At 43.0% G+C, this 17,224-nt stretch overlaps 3 protein-coding genes across 3 annotated transcripts in view; 1 reads left to right on the forward strand and 2 right to left on the reverse strand.

Moving 5' to 3' along the window:
• Nucleotides 1-6,157, reverse strand: part of ces2b (carboxylesterase 2b) — a 28,067-nt gene extending 21,910 nt beyond the window's left edge. The window contains exons 1-7 of the mRNA XM_080002089.1: nucleotides 6,081-6,157; nucleotides 5,898-5,970; nucleotides 5,633-5,805; nucleotides 2,306-2,492; nucleotides 676-814; nucleotides 371-504; nucleotides 80-233 (exon numbers count right to left, since the gene is read on the reverse strand). Coding sequence (XP_079858215.1) covers nucleotides 80-233; nucleotides 371-504; nucleotides 676-814; nucleotides 2,306-2,492; nucleotides 5,633-5,805; nucleotides 5,898-5,932 — 822 coding nt within the window. The 5' untranslated portion in view covers nucleotides 5,933-5,970; nucleotides 6,081-6,157. The remainder of the gene's footprint in view (nucleotides 1-79; nucleotides 234-370; nucleotides 505-675; nucleotides 815-2,305; nucleotides 2,493-5,632; nucleotides 5,806-5,897; nucleotides 5,971-6,080) is intronic.
• A 111-nt stretch (nucleotides 6,158-6,268) lies between these two features.
• Nucleotides 6,269-11,443, reverse strand: LOC307231934 (cocaine esterase-like; the record flags this gene model as incomplete). The annotated part of the gene is made up of 11 exons (XM_080002809.1): nucleotides 11,324-11,443; nucleotides 9,049-9,235; nucleotides 8,625-8,763; nucleotides 8,355-8,488; nucleotides 8,064-8,217; nucleotides 7,803-7,907; nucleotides 7,585-7,683; nucleotides 7,353-7,496; nucleotides 6,557-6,634; nucleotides 6,365-6,478; nucleotides 6,269-6,274 (listed from the first exon to the last, which is right to left on the reverse strand). The coding sequence occupies exons 1-11, from the start codon at nucleotides 11,394-11,396 to the stop codon at nucleotides 6,269-6,271; spliced, it is 1,233 nt and encodes a 410-aa protein (XP_079858935.1). The 5' UTR covers nucleotides 11,397-11,443.
• Nucleotides 11,444-12,684: 1,241 nt separating this feature from the next.
• banp (BTG3 associated nuclear protein) overlaps nucleotides 12,685-17,224 on the forward strand; it is a 39,167-nt gene continuing 34,627 nt past the window's right edge. Inside the window, exons 1-4 of the mRNA XM_080002720.1 lie at nucleotides 12,685-12,781; nucleotides 16,212-16,296; nucleotides 16,507-16,613; nucleotides 16,822-17,027. Coding sequence (XP_079858846.1) covers nucleotides 16,227-16,296; nucleotides 16,507-16,613; nucleotides 16,822-17,027 — 383 coding nt within the window. The 5' untranslated portion in view covers nucleotides 12,685-12,781; nucleotides 16,212-16,226. The remainder of the gene's footprint in view (nucleotides 12,782-16,211; nucleotides 16,297-16,506; nucleotides 16,614-16,821; nucleotides 17,028-17,224) is intronic.

The raw sequence follows: 17,224 nt of genomic DNA on the forward strand, positions 1-17,224 counted from the left end.
ATGTTTATGTTCTCTCAAACATCCGTTATTCAATTTGTATCTGAGTTTGGTAAAAGCTGGTGTGTGGATTGATTCTAACCAGGAGGGACACGCTCACTCCACCAGCAGATTCCCCAAATATAGTGACTAAGCCTGGATCTCCTCCAAAGTTGTGGATGTGCTTCTGGACCCACTGCAGGGCTTCCACCTGGTCAAGCAGGCCTAGGTTTCCTGAAATGTGTGCATCTCCAGTGCTGTGGAGAAGAAACTACTGTTAGTTTAGAACAAGCCAGATGTAGGCATGACGTACATGTAACACAAGCGTATCTCAAAACTACAAAATAAGTCACCATGTGTTCATTGTAATTGCACTTTGTGATTCATTTTTTACCTGAGAAACCCTAATAGGCCCAAGCGGTACTGGATCACAACCACAACTACATCCTGGTAAGCAGCCAGTGCAGAACCATCAAACGTTGATGCTGAGCCCATTGATAGTCCTCCACCATGTATCCAGACCATGACCTAATATCACAAAAAACAATAACAATTACTTCATAAAGAAGGTTTTCAGACCAAACAGTTAAGCAGGCCAAACATTTTAGCAAAATGCTAAAATTACAAATATACTTTTTTTAATTACAGAGCAGTAAAAGATCAGGATGAAGAAATCTGCAAAAAAACAAATGCAATTACTGGGAGCTTGGTATCTTGGGTCGCTTCTGCAGGAGTATAAATGTTGAGGTAAAGGCAATCTTCTGAAATTTCAGGGATTTCTACAGGAATGCCCAGCAGCTCTACCAAATCGATGGAAAACTGTCTATGTTGAATACACCTGGTGAAGAAAAAAATAAATAAATAAATCAAAGGACCACCTTGGAGATACAGGGTAAAAAAAACATTTGAAATACTACCAAACAAGTGCAATTAATCTGTATTTTATTGAATATTAAAAAATATCTGTTCCATGCTGTTTATCAAAGTTCAACACAGTTTTTGTGACCCACCGCAGCAAAAGCCGCCATCTTGCGCATTTCTAAAATCGCCAGTAGCAGCCAAATAAGTTGAAAAAACATTTCTTGAAGGAAAATTCGATTTTTCCAGATTTGTGTTCCTTTGTGGTTTTTTTTTATCTCTCAACGTATTTTTTCAAAACCGAGTTTGATTTATAAATAGTAGAAAAATGTTAAACCGTGGAGTTAAATACTCCCATTAGATTACATGGGGAAACACAGTTCACTTAGCGAGACGCTGAACAGCACTGAACAACGCCAATCGATCGTTCCCTTCAAAGCGACCGTCCAGGTGAAGGTCATTCATCCATATTCCATGTGATGTGAAGTCACAATGTGAAACTGTTTTGATAGAGTTCAACCTTTAAATCGTACTATTTTTACACACACACGGAGACATCGTTGTGGGGGGGGGCGTGTACCAATGTGTATCATCCAGTAGGAATTGCTGACGTCACTGACATCATGTCCGTAAACAAGATGAGGATCTGGTTTCACTTGTCTGTGAAAACTTTCATTTCCCTGTGTTGTTATGGATGAGGAAAAGCGGGTGGAGGAAGATCTAAATCATATCGCGGACCTTAATCTGACCAGTGCGATAGATCCAAGTCAGTGTAAGCAGCGCGTACTGGACTTCATTTTCCACGATGATAGTCAGTTCTCCAACAGCGACGCGGAGAACGACAGCGATGCTGAATATGATATTGTCCCGGACTTGGAGAACATTTCAAACAGCGGATTTCAACCTGAACGTGATGATGAAACGGAATATTTTCAAGAACCACCAGAGGAGACCAACGATACGCCCGTTGTCGTTACAACAGAAGAAGTTGATGATGTGATGAAGTCTGTTGAGGTTGGTGTTGTTGACGCTGTTCGTGATTGGCCCATTCAGCAGTATGTTAATTAGCCATGAGGCTTTGTTTGTCCGCCAAGCCCCAGTTGCATTCTGGGAGCTGGCTGAATAAAGCCAAGTGTGGGTAAAACTTTGAGGGTTATTATCTCAGAATCACAGTTTGCCACACCCTTGTCATTAACAAGTTATAGCTTTAAAAATATTTGCTTGATTTGCACAAGTGACATCTTGTTTGGAAGCTCTGATTCTTAACTTTCAAATGATGCAAAAAAAGTCGAAAGCCGCCAAATGACCCTAAAGTATGCGGTGGGTCACATTTAATATGATTCAATATGTCCAATTGCCCCATGTATGCAGTTTTCAAGTGACAGCCAGTGAGTAAAAATCAGAAATGTGACAAAGGGACAAATAAGGAATTGAACAGTGACATAAATCCTGAATTCTTTGAATGGCATACATGAGTGGCTGCTTGGTGGCATCCCTCACTCCTTCCCATCCCTCCGCAGGTTGGGGCCGGGCCAGTCGAAGAGGGCCTACAGGTGGCCTGGCAAAGGGTACACCCAAGAAGGCATGGACTGCCTCCTTCCCCTTTGTGCTCATATATTTGCCTCTCAGACTCCCAAGCTGTGTCTGGACTACAGGTCCTTTAAAAACAGGATCAAAAAAAGAGGCTTGAGAGAGATAGGGAAGGAAGGGAACATAGCTGGGTTATTGACCTCAAAACGATTGACTGTTCTCCTGTGACACAACAAACATTACCAATTGCAGACATGGGGGGAGGTCTGTAAACTGGTCAATAGTTTTCTCTGCAGGGTTGCAAACAGCCTCCTATGAACGTAAAAAATGTTTGCTTCTGTTTGCTTCTCTTGTAATGTTTCCTTTTGCTCAAAGCATTGTTTAATTCATGGGTATACCAGCTCTTAAAGGGCGGGGCATTTAGAGAAGTTGTTTGCATGTAAAATTGCTCTGCTGGCGTCCAACAAATGATCACATTGGCGAGCTGAAAGTCTTGAAAAAGTAGAAATCAGTTACACTTTTACTTCTTAAAACCATTTGCGAGTTCACTACCTAGGAATTGATTACTATATTGAAGTTTAATATACTTATTATTTCTTTCAAGTTGATATCCTATTGTTAGCCACTGAGGATACCTGTATGGATCTGGTGGCAGTGAATGGTGCCATTTGATTTAGACACCATGAAGGACCTTACGGTATTGGTGGCTGTATTTAGGTCATTAGGGATGGAGGATAGCCGCTAGGCATGTCTGTGGAGTGCCAGTGGCAATATGTAAAGATTATCCCTGTGAATGTACACATGGAATAGTGGTTGGCTGAGGGTGACAGGCGTGGATATGGAAGAGGGGGATTTTGGGATGCCACAACTCACTGTTGAGTGCTCTGGAAACAAAACAATGGGGAAGAAAGTGCCAACCTCATACAGGAAAAGATGCCCACATCATACAGGCACTAGTGGTGGTTGTTGCAGCTACCTAAACTGAGACATTTGGTGCTGGTTTATGTAGAGTTATGATGGCATTTCCTGGGGAACTCTCCTTAAATGTAGGGACAGGCTGTGGGAAGTTGTTTGGCTTGACTGGGCTGCAGTGTTAGGCTCCCTTATTGTCAGCAAAGGTGATTTAACATCAGATCATGTGTTTTTCTGCATGTTGGTCATAAAAGCGTTGATTGATGAAGAATAGTATAAAAAAAAATTTTGTAAGACAAGACAGTTGAGGGAAAGCCTCCTTAATACCCGCCATTTTGGTGTATCTTCTTTTCTTTCGCTGCTCCTGTTAGGGGCTCGCCACAGCCAATCCTCTGCCTCCACAATACCTTCTGTTCTGTGCATCTTCCTCCTCCCTCACCACATCCATAAACCTTCTCTTTGGCCTTCCTCTTTTCCTCTTGCCTGGCAGCTCCATCCTCAGCATCCTTTTCCCAATGTAACTCTCATCTCTCCTACACACGTGTGCAAACCATCTCAATCTCGCCTCTCTCACTTTTCCACCAAACTGTTCAACCTGAGCTGTCGCTCTAATGTACTCATTCTTAATCCTGTCCATCCTTGTCACTCCCAATGAAAATCCCAACATCCTCAACTCTGCCACCTCCAGTTCAGCCACCTGCCTTTTTGTCAGTGCAACAGCCTCTAAACCGTACAACATAGCTGCTCTCACTACCGTCCTGTAGACCTTCCCCTTCACTTTTGCTGGAACCCTTCTGTCACAGATCAATCCGGACACTCTTCTCCACCCACTCCACCCTGCCTGTACTTTCTTCTTCACCTCTCTCCCGCATTCTCCGCTGCTTTGGGTGGTCGACCCCAAGTACTTGAACTCATCTGCCTTCTCCACCTCCACCTTGCATTCTCAGCTTTTCCCCACCCTCCCTCCCATTCAGGCACATGTATTCTGTCTTAGTCCTGCTGACTTTCATTCCTCTTCTCTCTAATGCATGCCTCCACTTCTCCAGGCTCTCCTCAACCTGCTCCCTACTCTCGCTACAGATCACAATGTCATCCACGAATAGCATAGTCCATGGAGACTCCTTCCTGATTTCATCTGTTAACCTGTCCATCACCATTGCAAACAAGAAAGGGCTCAGAGCTGATCCTTATACTGAATCCTACCCCCACTTTGAATGCCTTTGTCACGCCTACTGCACACCTTACTACTGTCTGACTGCCTTCTACATATCCTGTACCACTCTTACATACTTCTCTGCCACCGCAGACTTCCTCATGCAATACACTTCCTCTCTCGGCACCCTATCATAAGCTTTCCCTAAATCCACAAAGACACAGTGCAACTCCCTCTGGCCTTCCCTGTACGTTCCATCAGCATTCTTAAAGCAAACATTGCATCTGTAGTATTCTTGCCTGGCATGAAACCATACTGCTGCTCCTGATCCCCACCTCTCCTCTTAACCTAGCCTCCACTACCCTTTCCCATAGCTTCATGCTGTGGCTGATCAACTTTATTCCCCTGTAGTTACGACAGCTTTGTACGTCTCCCTTATTCTTGAAGATGGGTACCAGTACACTTCTTCTACACTCCTCCGGCATCCTCTCACTTTTCAGGCTGGTGTTAAACAGTCTCGTTTGGAACGCCACTGCGATCTCACCTAAACATTTCCATGCTTCCCCAGGGATGTCATCTGGGCCAACTGCCTTTCCACTCTTCTTCTTTAATGCTCTTCTCACCTCATCATTGCTAATTTGCTGCACTTCTTGATCCACTATTCCCACATAATGCACTCTTCTCTCCCTCTCATTTTCTTTATTCATCAACTCCTCAAAGTACTCCTTCCACCTTCTCAACACACTCCCTTCACTAGTCAACACATTCCCATCGTTATCCTTCATCACCCTAACCTGCTGTACATCCTTCCCAGCTTGGTCCCTTTGTCTTGCCAATCGGAACAAGTCCTTTTCTCCTTCCTTACTGTCCAACCTCTCATACAACTCGTCATATGCCTTTTCCTTTGCCACTACTCTCCTCCTCGGACCGCATTAGCTTTTACTCCTGTCTACCTTCTTAATCTCTCTGACCATCCCATTTCTTCTTGAATAATTACAATGTATAATTGTATAATTAGTGTTTGCGTTTCAGTGAGTACACACTTGCATTTAGATGGTATATATGAATTTTGACCTTTGACATATATGCCTCATTTGAACTGATGAGGCAAAATTCATCAGTGCCAAAACGAAACCTAAAGTTATTAACAAGACCAAGTGATCGATTTTTAATTGTTTCAAAATAAACAACCCTCCAGCTCACCGTGCTCCATCATCTTCCTAGCCAAACTGATCTTCTCTGGGAACGTTTGAGTCATGAATGTGAAAGGATCCTTTTTCATGTGAAGACGAGGCTCCTGTTCCATCCCAATGGACAAGTAGTCACCTTCTGCTCCATACTGTGGCCACTGCACCAGGCCAGCCCCATTGGGCGACCTGCATGTACAATTTTAATTTTTTAAATACAAATGAAAGCTTCACCACTTTTCCTTGTGAAGTATGAACAGTCATTGAAGTCAATTTCTTACCCTGTGCGGGCAAAGTTTGCCCAATAGCTCATCATGATTTTGCTTAGCTGCTGCTCTTCTTCTGGACATGCATCTAAAACAGTATTTTGTTTGATGAAGCTACTTCTGCAGAATTGCTGCAAGGTGCATTTTTCATACAGCATATTCCATGAAGATAAAGCCGTAAAAAAATGGTGTACTTACTTGATGCATTTATAGCTGAACTAGTGAAGCAAAATCCAAACACTATAAATATTTCATCTCCATGGTCAGACTTAACAAAACTTGGCCTTCTCTCCTGCATTGATTTTGGAGCGTGCTGGTATTCATACAGATATAGAGGAGCACCTGCATCTATTAGAAGACAAATTACATATACAGTATAGTGTGTCTCAGTGCTGTGTGGGAGAAAAAATGTTGTACTGACAAAATAGAGGTTTACAGGATGAATTACCTCTGTGGGCATTTGCAGTCTTAATAAGTGGAACATTGAACATCAGGTCTCCAAGTATCGCAGTGAACCCCTCCCTAACCTTTATAGGATCTTTGGAAGTTCCGATATATTCCTCTATCAACAGCTCTGCTTCCAATTGATCTTTGGACTTGAGAAAAAAATCAAATGAAGTTCTTATGCCAGAAAAAAACAGAAGTAAATGAGTGAGTTGCAGTGTTTTTCTTACCCCAGGAAGGAACACGGCAAGGGTGCTCCGGACTAATTCTTGCTCCATTCCCTCCCTCCAGTTAGGAGGAGCTAATAACTAAGAAAGATCAAGATGAGGAGCCAACAATTGATTTGGTTTATTAAAACTTGAACAGTTATTATCACAAGAACTCTATATGTCTTTGTGTATTGTATTTGATGTTAATATATTATTACATGGCTCTGCGGAATATTTGATACTGGATTCTGAGTGGTCAACATCCCTTGTATCCCTCCTCCTGCAGTTGCTCTAACTACTGTAACACTCGTTAGTGGCGTCAGCTTCTGACTCTACATGATACTACAATGAAGACTTCAATGTCAGTTTCAATTTCAGAGATGAAAAGCAGATATTGATATCACATTTCCTAATGTTTCATCCCAACATTTCTCATTTCAGGATAAATTAAAATCTCCAAACATTAATAACAGTAAATATATGTCATCGTGTGTAGAGGGAATCCTAAGCTTGTTGCAGTGTTATCTAGGCTGCTGTGGACTATTGTTCTTCGTGAAAGCTCTTCAACTAGACATAATAGTTATAAAATAATTAAAAATTAATATTCTGTATCAATTTATTAGTTTATTTGATTAGTTGCCATGTAAAAAAGGGGACAATGTACAGTATTTTCTTTGGGGTCCTGACCAACCTGTAGTGGTTGTTTTGCCGATTGGCTGGCTGTACACCACTTTATTACTAGGTTGCTATCCGGAAATAGATTCAATTTATCATTGCAATACTCTAATATGATAAACAAGTTCATCGTCATACTCACGTTTGGTATGAAGAAGCCCCCTTCATCATTATTGACCCCTGTCATGAAAGGTATCTTGAGAAATTTATGGCTTTGGTAAATGTCGTCCACAGGGTTGGTCAGGAAGTATCCATCAATTGTAACAGGAAATCTCAGCATCACGTTCTTGGAAGGCAAAAGCAATTGTTTAAAATAAGTTATTCAATCAACATTGTCAGTAAAAAGTCTGTACAGACCTGCTTTGAAAGCTCACCTGTGAAAGAGTCACTATAGAATTTATGTCCATGTTTTTCATACAATTGGCAATCTTCTCTGTGCTTGTGACATCGCATCCAGATGCATTGGCTGCCATCTGTGAGTGAATATTTGATCAAAATACATGAAAAAAAGAACATGTACAGTATTTATATCATGTGTCTCATGTTGTGCACTGACACAAAAATAAACATCTAAATAGATTACAGTATTAACCTGAGCCATAAGAAGAGGTTGATTTGTCAGGAGTTGATCCATTGCTGCAGTGCCGCTCTGAGCGATTGCTCGTTGAAATAGTCCATCAGACAAAGGTGAAAGAAGCTAGAGGGTGAAAGAACAGACTGTCAAGATATAGAACATTACACGGAGTAAACTGACCTCAAGCTGATTTATGGTAAATGTTTATGTTCTCTCAAACATCCGTTATTCAATTTGTATCTGAGTTTGATAAAAGCTGGTGTGTGGATTGATTCTAACCAGGAGGGACACGCTCGCTCCACCAGCAGATTCCCCAAATATAGTGACTAAGCCTGGATCCCCTCCAAAGTTGTGGATGTGCTTCTGGACCCACTGCAGGGCTTCCACCTGGTCAAGCAGGCCTAGGTTTCCTGAAATGTGTGCATCTCCAGTGCTGTGGAGAAGAAACTACTGTTAGTTTAGAACAAGCCAGATGTAGGCATGACGTACATGTAACACAAGCGTATCTCAAAACTACAAAATAAGTCACCATGTGTTCATTGTAATTGCATTTTGTGATTCATTTTTTACCTGAGGAACCCTAATAGGCCCAAGCGGTACTGGATCACAACCACAACTACATCCTGGTAAGCAGCCAGTGCAGAACCATCAAACATTGATGCTGAGCCCATTGATAGTCCTCCACCATGTATCCAGACCATGACCTCATGACACATAAAACAGTAACAATTACTTCATAAAGAAGGTTTTCAGACCAAACAGTTAAGCAGGCCCAACATTTTAGCAAAATGCAGTAAAAGATCAGGATGAAGAAATCTGAAAAAAAACAAATGCAATTACTGGGAGCTTGGTATCTTGGGTCGCTTTTGCAGGAGTATAAACGTTGAGGTAAAGGCAATCTTCTGAAATTTCAGTAATTTCTAAAGGAATGCCCAGCAGCTCTATCCAATCAAAGGACAACTGTCCATGTTGAATACACCTGGTGAAGAAACAACAAATCAAAGGACCACCTTGGAAATACAGGGTAAAACAACAACAACCAAACAAGTGCAATTTCTGTGTTTTTTGTTAAATGAATATAAAAAATATATATCCATCCATCTGCTGCATATCAGAGTGCAAAATGTATGAAATATCATTCAACATGTGCTGTTTGCCCCATGTATGTAGTTTTCAAGTGATAGCCAAAGTGTAAAAAATGTGACAAGGGGACAAATATGGTATTGAACAGTGACATAAATCCTGAATTCTTTGAATGGCATACATGTGTGGCTGCTTGGTGGCATCCCTCACTCCTTCCCATCCTTCCGTAGGTTGGGGCCGGGCCAGTCGAAGAGGGCCTACGGGTGGCCTGGCAAAGGGTACACCCAAGAAGGCATGGACTGCTTCCTTCCCCTTTGTGCTCATATATTTGCCTCTCAGACTCCCAAGCTGTGTCTGGACTACAGGTCCTTTAAAAACAGGATTAAAAAAAAAAGGCTTGAGACAAGGAAGAGAAGGAAGGGAACATCGCTGGATTATTGACCTCGAAACGATTGACTGATCGCCTGTGACACAACAAATATTACCAACTGCAGACATGGGGGGAGGTCTGCAAACTGGTCGATAGTTTGCTCTGCAGGGTTGCACACAGCCTCCTATTAACTCAAAACGATCAATGTTTCTGTTGTTTTCATTGTGATGCTCTCTTTTTGATCATTGGGAATCATTTAAATCAACCCAATAGCTTTGTGCAATTCTTCAATTATTCTTCAAAAATTCTTCTGCGACTGTCAAAAAAAGCAATACACAAGCAAACAGAGTCCTGCAAAATTGGAAATCTGTTACACTAGTTGTGAAATCTTCGGATGGCCAAGCCAGCGGTAATGTTGCGTCAACAATCAGGTTCCCCTATATTATGTTAATGGTATCTGTTGCTTTGGGAAGTAAGTATTCTTGTGCTGTGCCAGTCCATTATTGAGAAAATAAAGTCAGTTTTCTGTGATACATGTTCGATTCAGACGACTAGGAACAAAGGAAGTGCCAAATAACATACACAACATGGAATTTATGCACACAATACAGTGATGTATTCATGCAGTAATGTAAACAATTTGTAAAATCAGTACCAACACATTTTCCATGAATGTTCACGTCAGCACATTAATGAAGCCTCAAATGTGTGAACGGGTTATTACATGATTAAAATGATACTTCTAATACATTACTGGGAGGTGTATTACATTTATAGGATTATTACATTATAAGCTACAATTATTATTATATTAACAGTTTATGACATTAACAGGGACTTATTGTTGGCTCAGTTGCTTCCCATTGTGCAGCCTCAATACGAGTTTGATTCGGCACCAGGCCTGATGTAGATTCTAGTTTGCAACCAATGATCTTTGATCTGTGACTTGGTAACATGATCTTCGACACGCTGCAACCTTGCTTAGTGACAAGACGGGAGGTGCTCTCCTGATAATCAAATAATTAATATTTAATAGTATCTTCAACAAATGTGTTGTGCTATATTATGGACCCTGCTAAATCAGGGCACTGGATATGATGAGTATGTTTAATACTTTCAGTAGATTTCATTTTGTGTCTGTAAAATTGTACTTTTACCTCAGTAAGAAGATCTGCATACTTCTTCCACCACTGCCAAAGGGTGGTGAACAAAACAGGAAAGATCATGTTGTTACCTGGCAACCTTTACCCTTGTTCTTCCCCTTTGAGCCTACCCCACCTTTCTTGAAATTCCCTTTGCTCTGTGCAGCTCATTATTTACTGCTCAGAGTAAAACCTTCATTGTTCAGTTGTTGGATTCATTCAGGAATTGCATTTGGACCATAATTTGCTAACCTTTGGTAAAGGCTAGAATGATTTGATTTATGCATCTCAATAGTGGACATAACGCAGTAAGAATGTAGGTGAAGTTTCACTTGGAAGTATGCCAAGACAATGAGTTCACCTGTATGCAGACGCAATGACTTCACAATCATCAACCCCACGCACGGTCACTTTACTCAAGACCAGAATGCGAGACATGTCCATTAGACGATGACATTGCTGTATGCAGACGTCAGAATCAGAGGTCAGTTCCTTCCGCCAACTGTATTTTCATAGACACCGAATTAAGGGTTGGAGCAAAGGTTGGGTGCCATGCCGTTGTTCTGACGGCCGATTATTCTGAAACCCCAGGAGCCCGAAAATGATCCCGCTGGACACACCCTAAATTCCAGCCGTCTCTAAGCTTATATCTAAGAGTAACCATCTGTAACCTTGTACCTAAACTTAACTATATATAACACAATACCTAAACTTAACTATATATAACATTATACCTAAACTTAACCATCTGTAACCTTCCATTACATTTCACTGCATATATGTATGAAAGTATGTATATGTATGTGACAAATTAAAAAAAATAAATCTTGAACCTTATACCTAAACTTAACTATATACAGCTATACCTTATACAGAGTAATGCCATGGTTTTTACAACAGGTCCCACCACACACTTCCCTGAACATAGACTAATATTCACTCACCAGGCAGTTTTTCAGCTGTGCACAGAAACACTGCACACAGTGCGAGGATTTCAACTGCAAGGGTGGCAAACATGTTGGATGTCTCCTCGATCCCCCTGCTTTCTTGCACCTGCAAAAGGGAAATGAAGAGAAAACAAAACACGCTCCGAACGACGATTTTATCGACCACAGAAATGTGACACACAGACACGCAAGCACACACACACACACACACACGTCTCTGATCCTCGTGAACTCTGAGTGCTTTTGTTCGTCCTCACAGTGCCGCTTGGTGGTTACACGTTCGAATCAGACTGTTTTGTGTCGGTGAGTCGACTCGTTCGCGGCGAACCGACCTCCGAAACAACTCGGGGCGCATCATTTCCACAGAAGGGAATCACCTTTGTGACTCACACGCCAACCTGTTTTATTTTTATTATAATTATTTTTTTTGGGGGGGGGTGACGCTAAACCACTTTGAAATCCACACTTTGCATTCTTCCGCCTCGATCAATAGTTTGAACAGAATGACATGTTCAACACATATTGAATCCATGTCCGACTCGCTTTCATCGCGCACCGGTCGCCCTCCCGTGCGTCCCTCCGTACACAATAACGGCGCCCCACGACTATCTCTGGGCGCGGCACGCCATCGGGCAATCCCGAGAGTCGGAGAGCCGAGCGAATCTTTCCACCGAGTGACTCGTCGGGAGCGGAGCACCGAGGAGTCGCGGCTTCCGCCACGGCTCGGGCGCCGGGTCTCCCCCACCCCCCCACCCCGGCGGCGGCGGCGGCGGCGGCTCCGGCTCCGTCCGCACGCGTTCGCGTACGTTCGCGCCCGAATGTTTCCTCGGTGCGAGCGAGTCAGTCGGCAGGGGCGACGCCTGAATCCGCGTTATGCGCACAGGGGGCTGATTGAAGGGAGATGGCGCCAAACGCCACAATGCGCTCATTGTTTATTCCTGTTAAAATTGTCAAGTACTTGCAGGTTTGTTCACTTTATTGTATTTTATTAAAAACATTTTTTTTTACTTTTTGTGTGTGTGTGTGTGCAGGGCCGTCTTTCTTTAACGTTCTCCACCGCTCCTTGGCTGTGGCCCCGGGGGAAGGACAGGCCAGGCCAGGCCAGGCCGGGATGGGTTAAATGCAGAGGAACCATCTCACCGCCCGCCGTCCAAAGCATGTGTGGGCGCAGGCATGTCGGGTGTGTTGTGCGAAAAAAAACAAAACGAAGATTGTTTCTCTCTCCTCGACGGGTTTCACGCGTTCGTATCGTGTTCACTGTCAAGCTTCCACGCGGTCCGCCATGTTGCTCCACCTCCCGCGCTGGTGGTGGAGGTGGAGGAGGAGGGGGGAGGGGGCGTGGCCAGGAGGAGCGGCAGCAGCAAGGGGCAGCGCGACGACTGGTTTTTCCTCTCGCGAGGAACGACGCCGTTATCGGAATCCCTACAAACACCACGAGAATTCACCCTCCGCACGGTAATATAACCCGATCTGACACGGTGCGGGAGCCGTGCGACCGGACGCGGAGAACAGACCTTTTGGTTCCATTTTTCGCAACACAAAACACCGTCCCCGCAGCAGATGACTTGGCGGCCACGAGGCCTAGCGGGCTAACTTAAGGAGCTAGCTTTGGTCCGGCGTGTCGGGAGCTCGGTTGGGCTAACAATGTTAGCGAAGGCGACCCTCCGGTCCTGTCTTGACAGGAGCGTTGCACTCGGGCAAAACGAGCTTAACCGTTTTTGGCAGCCGACGCATTACAATACTATAGCACTGCTATAACTACGTCGACCGCATTTTGGGACACGGCGAGCCCCAGGAGGTGAATGGTGTACGCGGCCACCGCTCACAATGCCCTCGAAAGTAGTTTGCGTTAGCAGGGCAGCTACGTCGCTAGCCTGTGCGCCTTGAGTAGCGACACGCGAGCGAGTCGCTCGACGCGAACGACCTTGTGAAGCGATTCTGGAATTACGCCCGCACAAGAGTGGGCGAGCGCGGAGCTTTCACTCCGACCGAAAATAGTGAGGACTAAATTAAAGTCCGTGGCAAAAAAAACAACAAGTAGTTTGGCATAGTTCTTATGTGACTGATTTACACGTTGCATTCCACCAGGATGAATACGTTTGACATGAATTCATTTTTGGGATTCACACTCTTGCACACTACGCGAATTCACGTTTTCCACGGTTGAGGCTCAAGTTGTAAATCCTCGGGATTTTCTGCGCTTCACAGTTGACGTTCTTCCGAGCAAATAGTTTGTTTGGACAGAATCGAAGGGCTCTTGTCAGATTTTCAATTCGTGGACTGAACCGACTCGCCTGTCGCGTCAGGAGATCCTACTCCCCTGGCTCACCCTAATTGACACCAACTCAACCCAATAAACAAGGAGTCAGAAAATAGAACAATTATATTTACTGAGTCACTCTTTAAAAAAAATAAAAAAAAAAGTGCTTTCTTGTGCATAGCTTGGAATTGTTTTAATTTCATTGCAAATTTGTATTTATTTATTTTTTTCGATTTAATTTTATGCAGAATATACGCGGATCAGCCACAATAATAAAACCACTGACAGGGGAAGTGAGTAACGTTGGTCGTCTTGTTCCCATGACACCTGTCGAGGGGTGGGGGATGTATTAGGCAGAAGGGGAAAAGTCACTTCTTAAAGTTGGATGTGTGGGAAGCAGGAGAAATTGGCGCGCACAAGCGTCTGAGAGACTTTGACGAGGGCAAAACTGTTGACGGCGAGACGACTGGGTCAGAGCATCTCCAGAACGACAGGTCTTGTGGGGTGTTCCCGGTACGCAGTGGTTAGTACCGACCAAAAGTGGTCAGGGGGGGGCAGCCGGTGAACCGGCGTCAGGGCCCAACGCTCATTGATGCGCATGGGGAGTCTAGCCCGTCTGGTCCGATCCCACAGAAGAGCTGCTGTAGCACGAATTGCTGAAAATGTTGATGCTGGTTATGATAGAAAGGCGTCAGAACACACAGTGCATCACAGCTTGCTGCGTATGGGGCTGTGTAGCCGCAGACCGGTCAGAGTCCATGCTGACCCCTGTCCACCACCTAAGGCGCCTACAATGAGCATCAGGACTTGACCATGGAGCAGTGGAAGAAGGTGGCCTGGTCTGATGAATCACATTTTCTTCTACGTCATGTGGAGGGACGGGGTGAGGGTCGGATCCGACGGAGCATCTGTGGGATGTGCTGGAAACAACAAGCCTCGATCCATGGGGGCCCCACCTCACAACTTCCAGGACTTAAAAGATCAGCTGCTAACGTCTTGGTGCCAGATACCACAGGACACCTTCAGAGGTCTTGTGGAGTCCATGCCTCCACGGGTCAGAGCTGTTTTGGCGGCACAAGGGGAAGCTACATAATATTAGTTATTAGTGGTGGTTTTAATGTTACGGCTGATCGGTGTATATTATATAGACCACAGCACATTTATTTGGCTGTGGAGAGAGTCCCACTTGGTGAGACCGCCCACAGTTAATGGAAAACCAAACAAGAATAAATGAATGCATAAGGAATACATGTGTGTATTGTATTATTAGACACTCTAGTTCAGGGATCTCAAACTACAGGCTTCCGGCCCACATCCGCCTCTATGGTGATGATATATTGATAAATATGGCCTGCAATTAATTATTTCACACAATATATATAATATACCACAATGCTTAATTAATCCACACAAATGTGCTTGATGTTTTCAAAATTTGAAAACAGAATTAAATAGATCATAGACAAGCTATTTCTAACAGTATTACGAGCCAATTCACTAATGTGCGGGACAAAACAAAAAATAAAAATCTGTTTGATTTTCCCTTGAAGTCCAACACGCCCCCCCCTAGAAGAAGACAACCTGGCCAGTGGCTCCCATGTTATTTGAGTTTGAGACCACTGCTCTAGTTAGTGTCCTGCAGTTTCCAGTGAGTCCAGCTGGCAGCATCAGATGCCAATGTCAGGCCATGTTTGGCAAGACGGCCATTTATCAGCTGTCGGCCCAGCCACGCTGACACGTGTCTCCCAAAGAAGGCTGTCGACAAAGTATTTCATTTGTGTCTAATTGATATATACAATTCATATATCATAATACAAAGCGCTCAGAAGGTTTAAGAATCTGCAATGAGCCATAAAACACTCCATGTGCTGTAATAAACTCAGCTACAACCTCAACTTACAAGGATGTACTTACTATCAACTAATGGACATTTGTAGGTCTACGCTTGTTTGACACCGCCCTCATTATGATACACTGCATTAATAAATTCATAAAGAAGTAAAGCGACAGCTTTTTATGGGATACGGAAAAAATGCAATTAGTTTGTCATTTAATAGAGATAAATTAGCATGTTGTGGTATACAGGGAGAGTAATCTCTTAATGATACCTGCTGTGACCAGATTGTTACTGTTGTGTTTGTTAGGCTATAGTATCATAAAATATAAACAAGCAGAGAATGTCAAATATCAAAGACAAATACATTAAAAATCAATTCAATAAATGTGAATGTCTCTGTATGCTATTTTCTGTTGCAGTATTTGAGTAATAGGCTAATGCTAGAAAATTAATCAGATTTCAACCCCTTTGTTTCCCGATATATATATATATATATATTTATTTATTTTTTATTTTTTGCATAATCAACCAATGTCTTATACACAATCAACATTCATGTCTTATACGTCCCTGTCTTGATTCACTCTGCTTGTACCTGTTATATATGTAAAGAACTTACAGTTTGCTTAAAAAAATGTGAGGGTGTGTGCAGTTTCACTTTAAAAATCTGAGTCAACAAGCACATTTTTACACTAAGTTTAAGATGCATCATGGATATCCTCCAGTGAGTGGAATAATTTTTTTTTATTTTTATTTTTATTTTTATTATTTTTTTTCTGAACCTGTAGGCCTACGTCTGAAACATGTCTGAGGAAGATATGGATGAAATTGTACAAATAACCGTAGAGGATTTTGGTCAAAGTGAACAGACAGGTAAGCTTTATACCTCTCATATATATATATACATACACACACACACACACACACACACACACACACACTTAATTTCACACATCCACTCATTCTTAACGCCCTTAGGTTTTACGTTTAACGCATGTTTTGAGAATTAGATAAAATCACTTATTTATATCAATCGCGTTCGAGTCCAATAAAAGGCTTTGCTCTGTCTTTGTTTTGTGTCAGATCTGCTCGACAATCATGAAGAAGACGAAGATAAGCCACAGAAGAAACGGAGAAAGTTAAGCAGCAACCAGGAAAACAGCAACAACCAGGATATATCTTCTATTAGGGTACAGTGGAGTCTTCCAGCAGATTGTGGAAGTTCTCTTGGATATTTCCGTGGTTTTATTAATCAGTCTATTTATTTATTTGTGTGTTTGTTTATTTATTAATTTTTTTATTATTTTTTAAGTAAGTTACATGGGGAAAAAATTGTGGCGATGATTTTCTCGGAGGATTAATTACACGCACATTTTCCTCTTTTTGTTTGTTTTCTAGAGCCTGCTGCACTCCCTCAACTCGTCAATCTGCCAGCGGCTGGAGGGCATAGAGTCTAAACTGCAGGCAGTGGAGGCCACCTGCAAGGCACTGGGGCGGAAACTGGACAGTTTGGTACCCAACTCTAAGAGCCAGAGTCCCATCCAGGTCCCCATGGTGGCAGGTTCCCCGCAGGGTGCCACTCAGACCTGGAATAAAGTGCGCTGGTGAGCTAGAAGTGTTTGAACACATTTATTTTCTGTTTTTCTTTGAAGGCAGTAATGATTCACAACCGTTGGTATACCTGCATTGACGTGTACCCTGATGGCTCCCGATACAATTCCACATCGATGTTGACATTTTATGCAAATTGCTACCAACTTTTCAGTACCATCTGACGTGCATTACGAAAATATTTCACAGT

The sequence above is a fragment of the Zeus faber genome, assembly GCF_960531495.2.
Source record: "Zeus faber genome assembly, chromosome: 6".
NCBI lineage: Eukaryota > Metazoa > Chordata > Actinopteri > Zeiformes > Zeidae > Zeus > Zeus faber.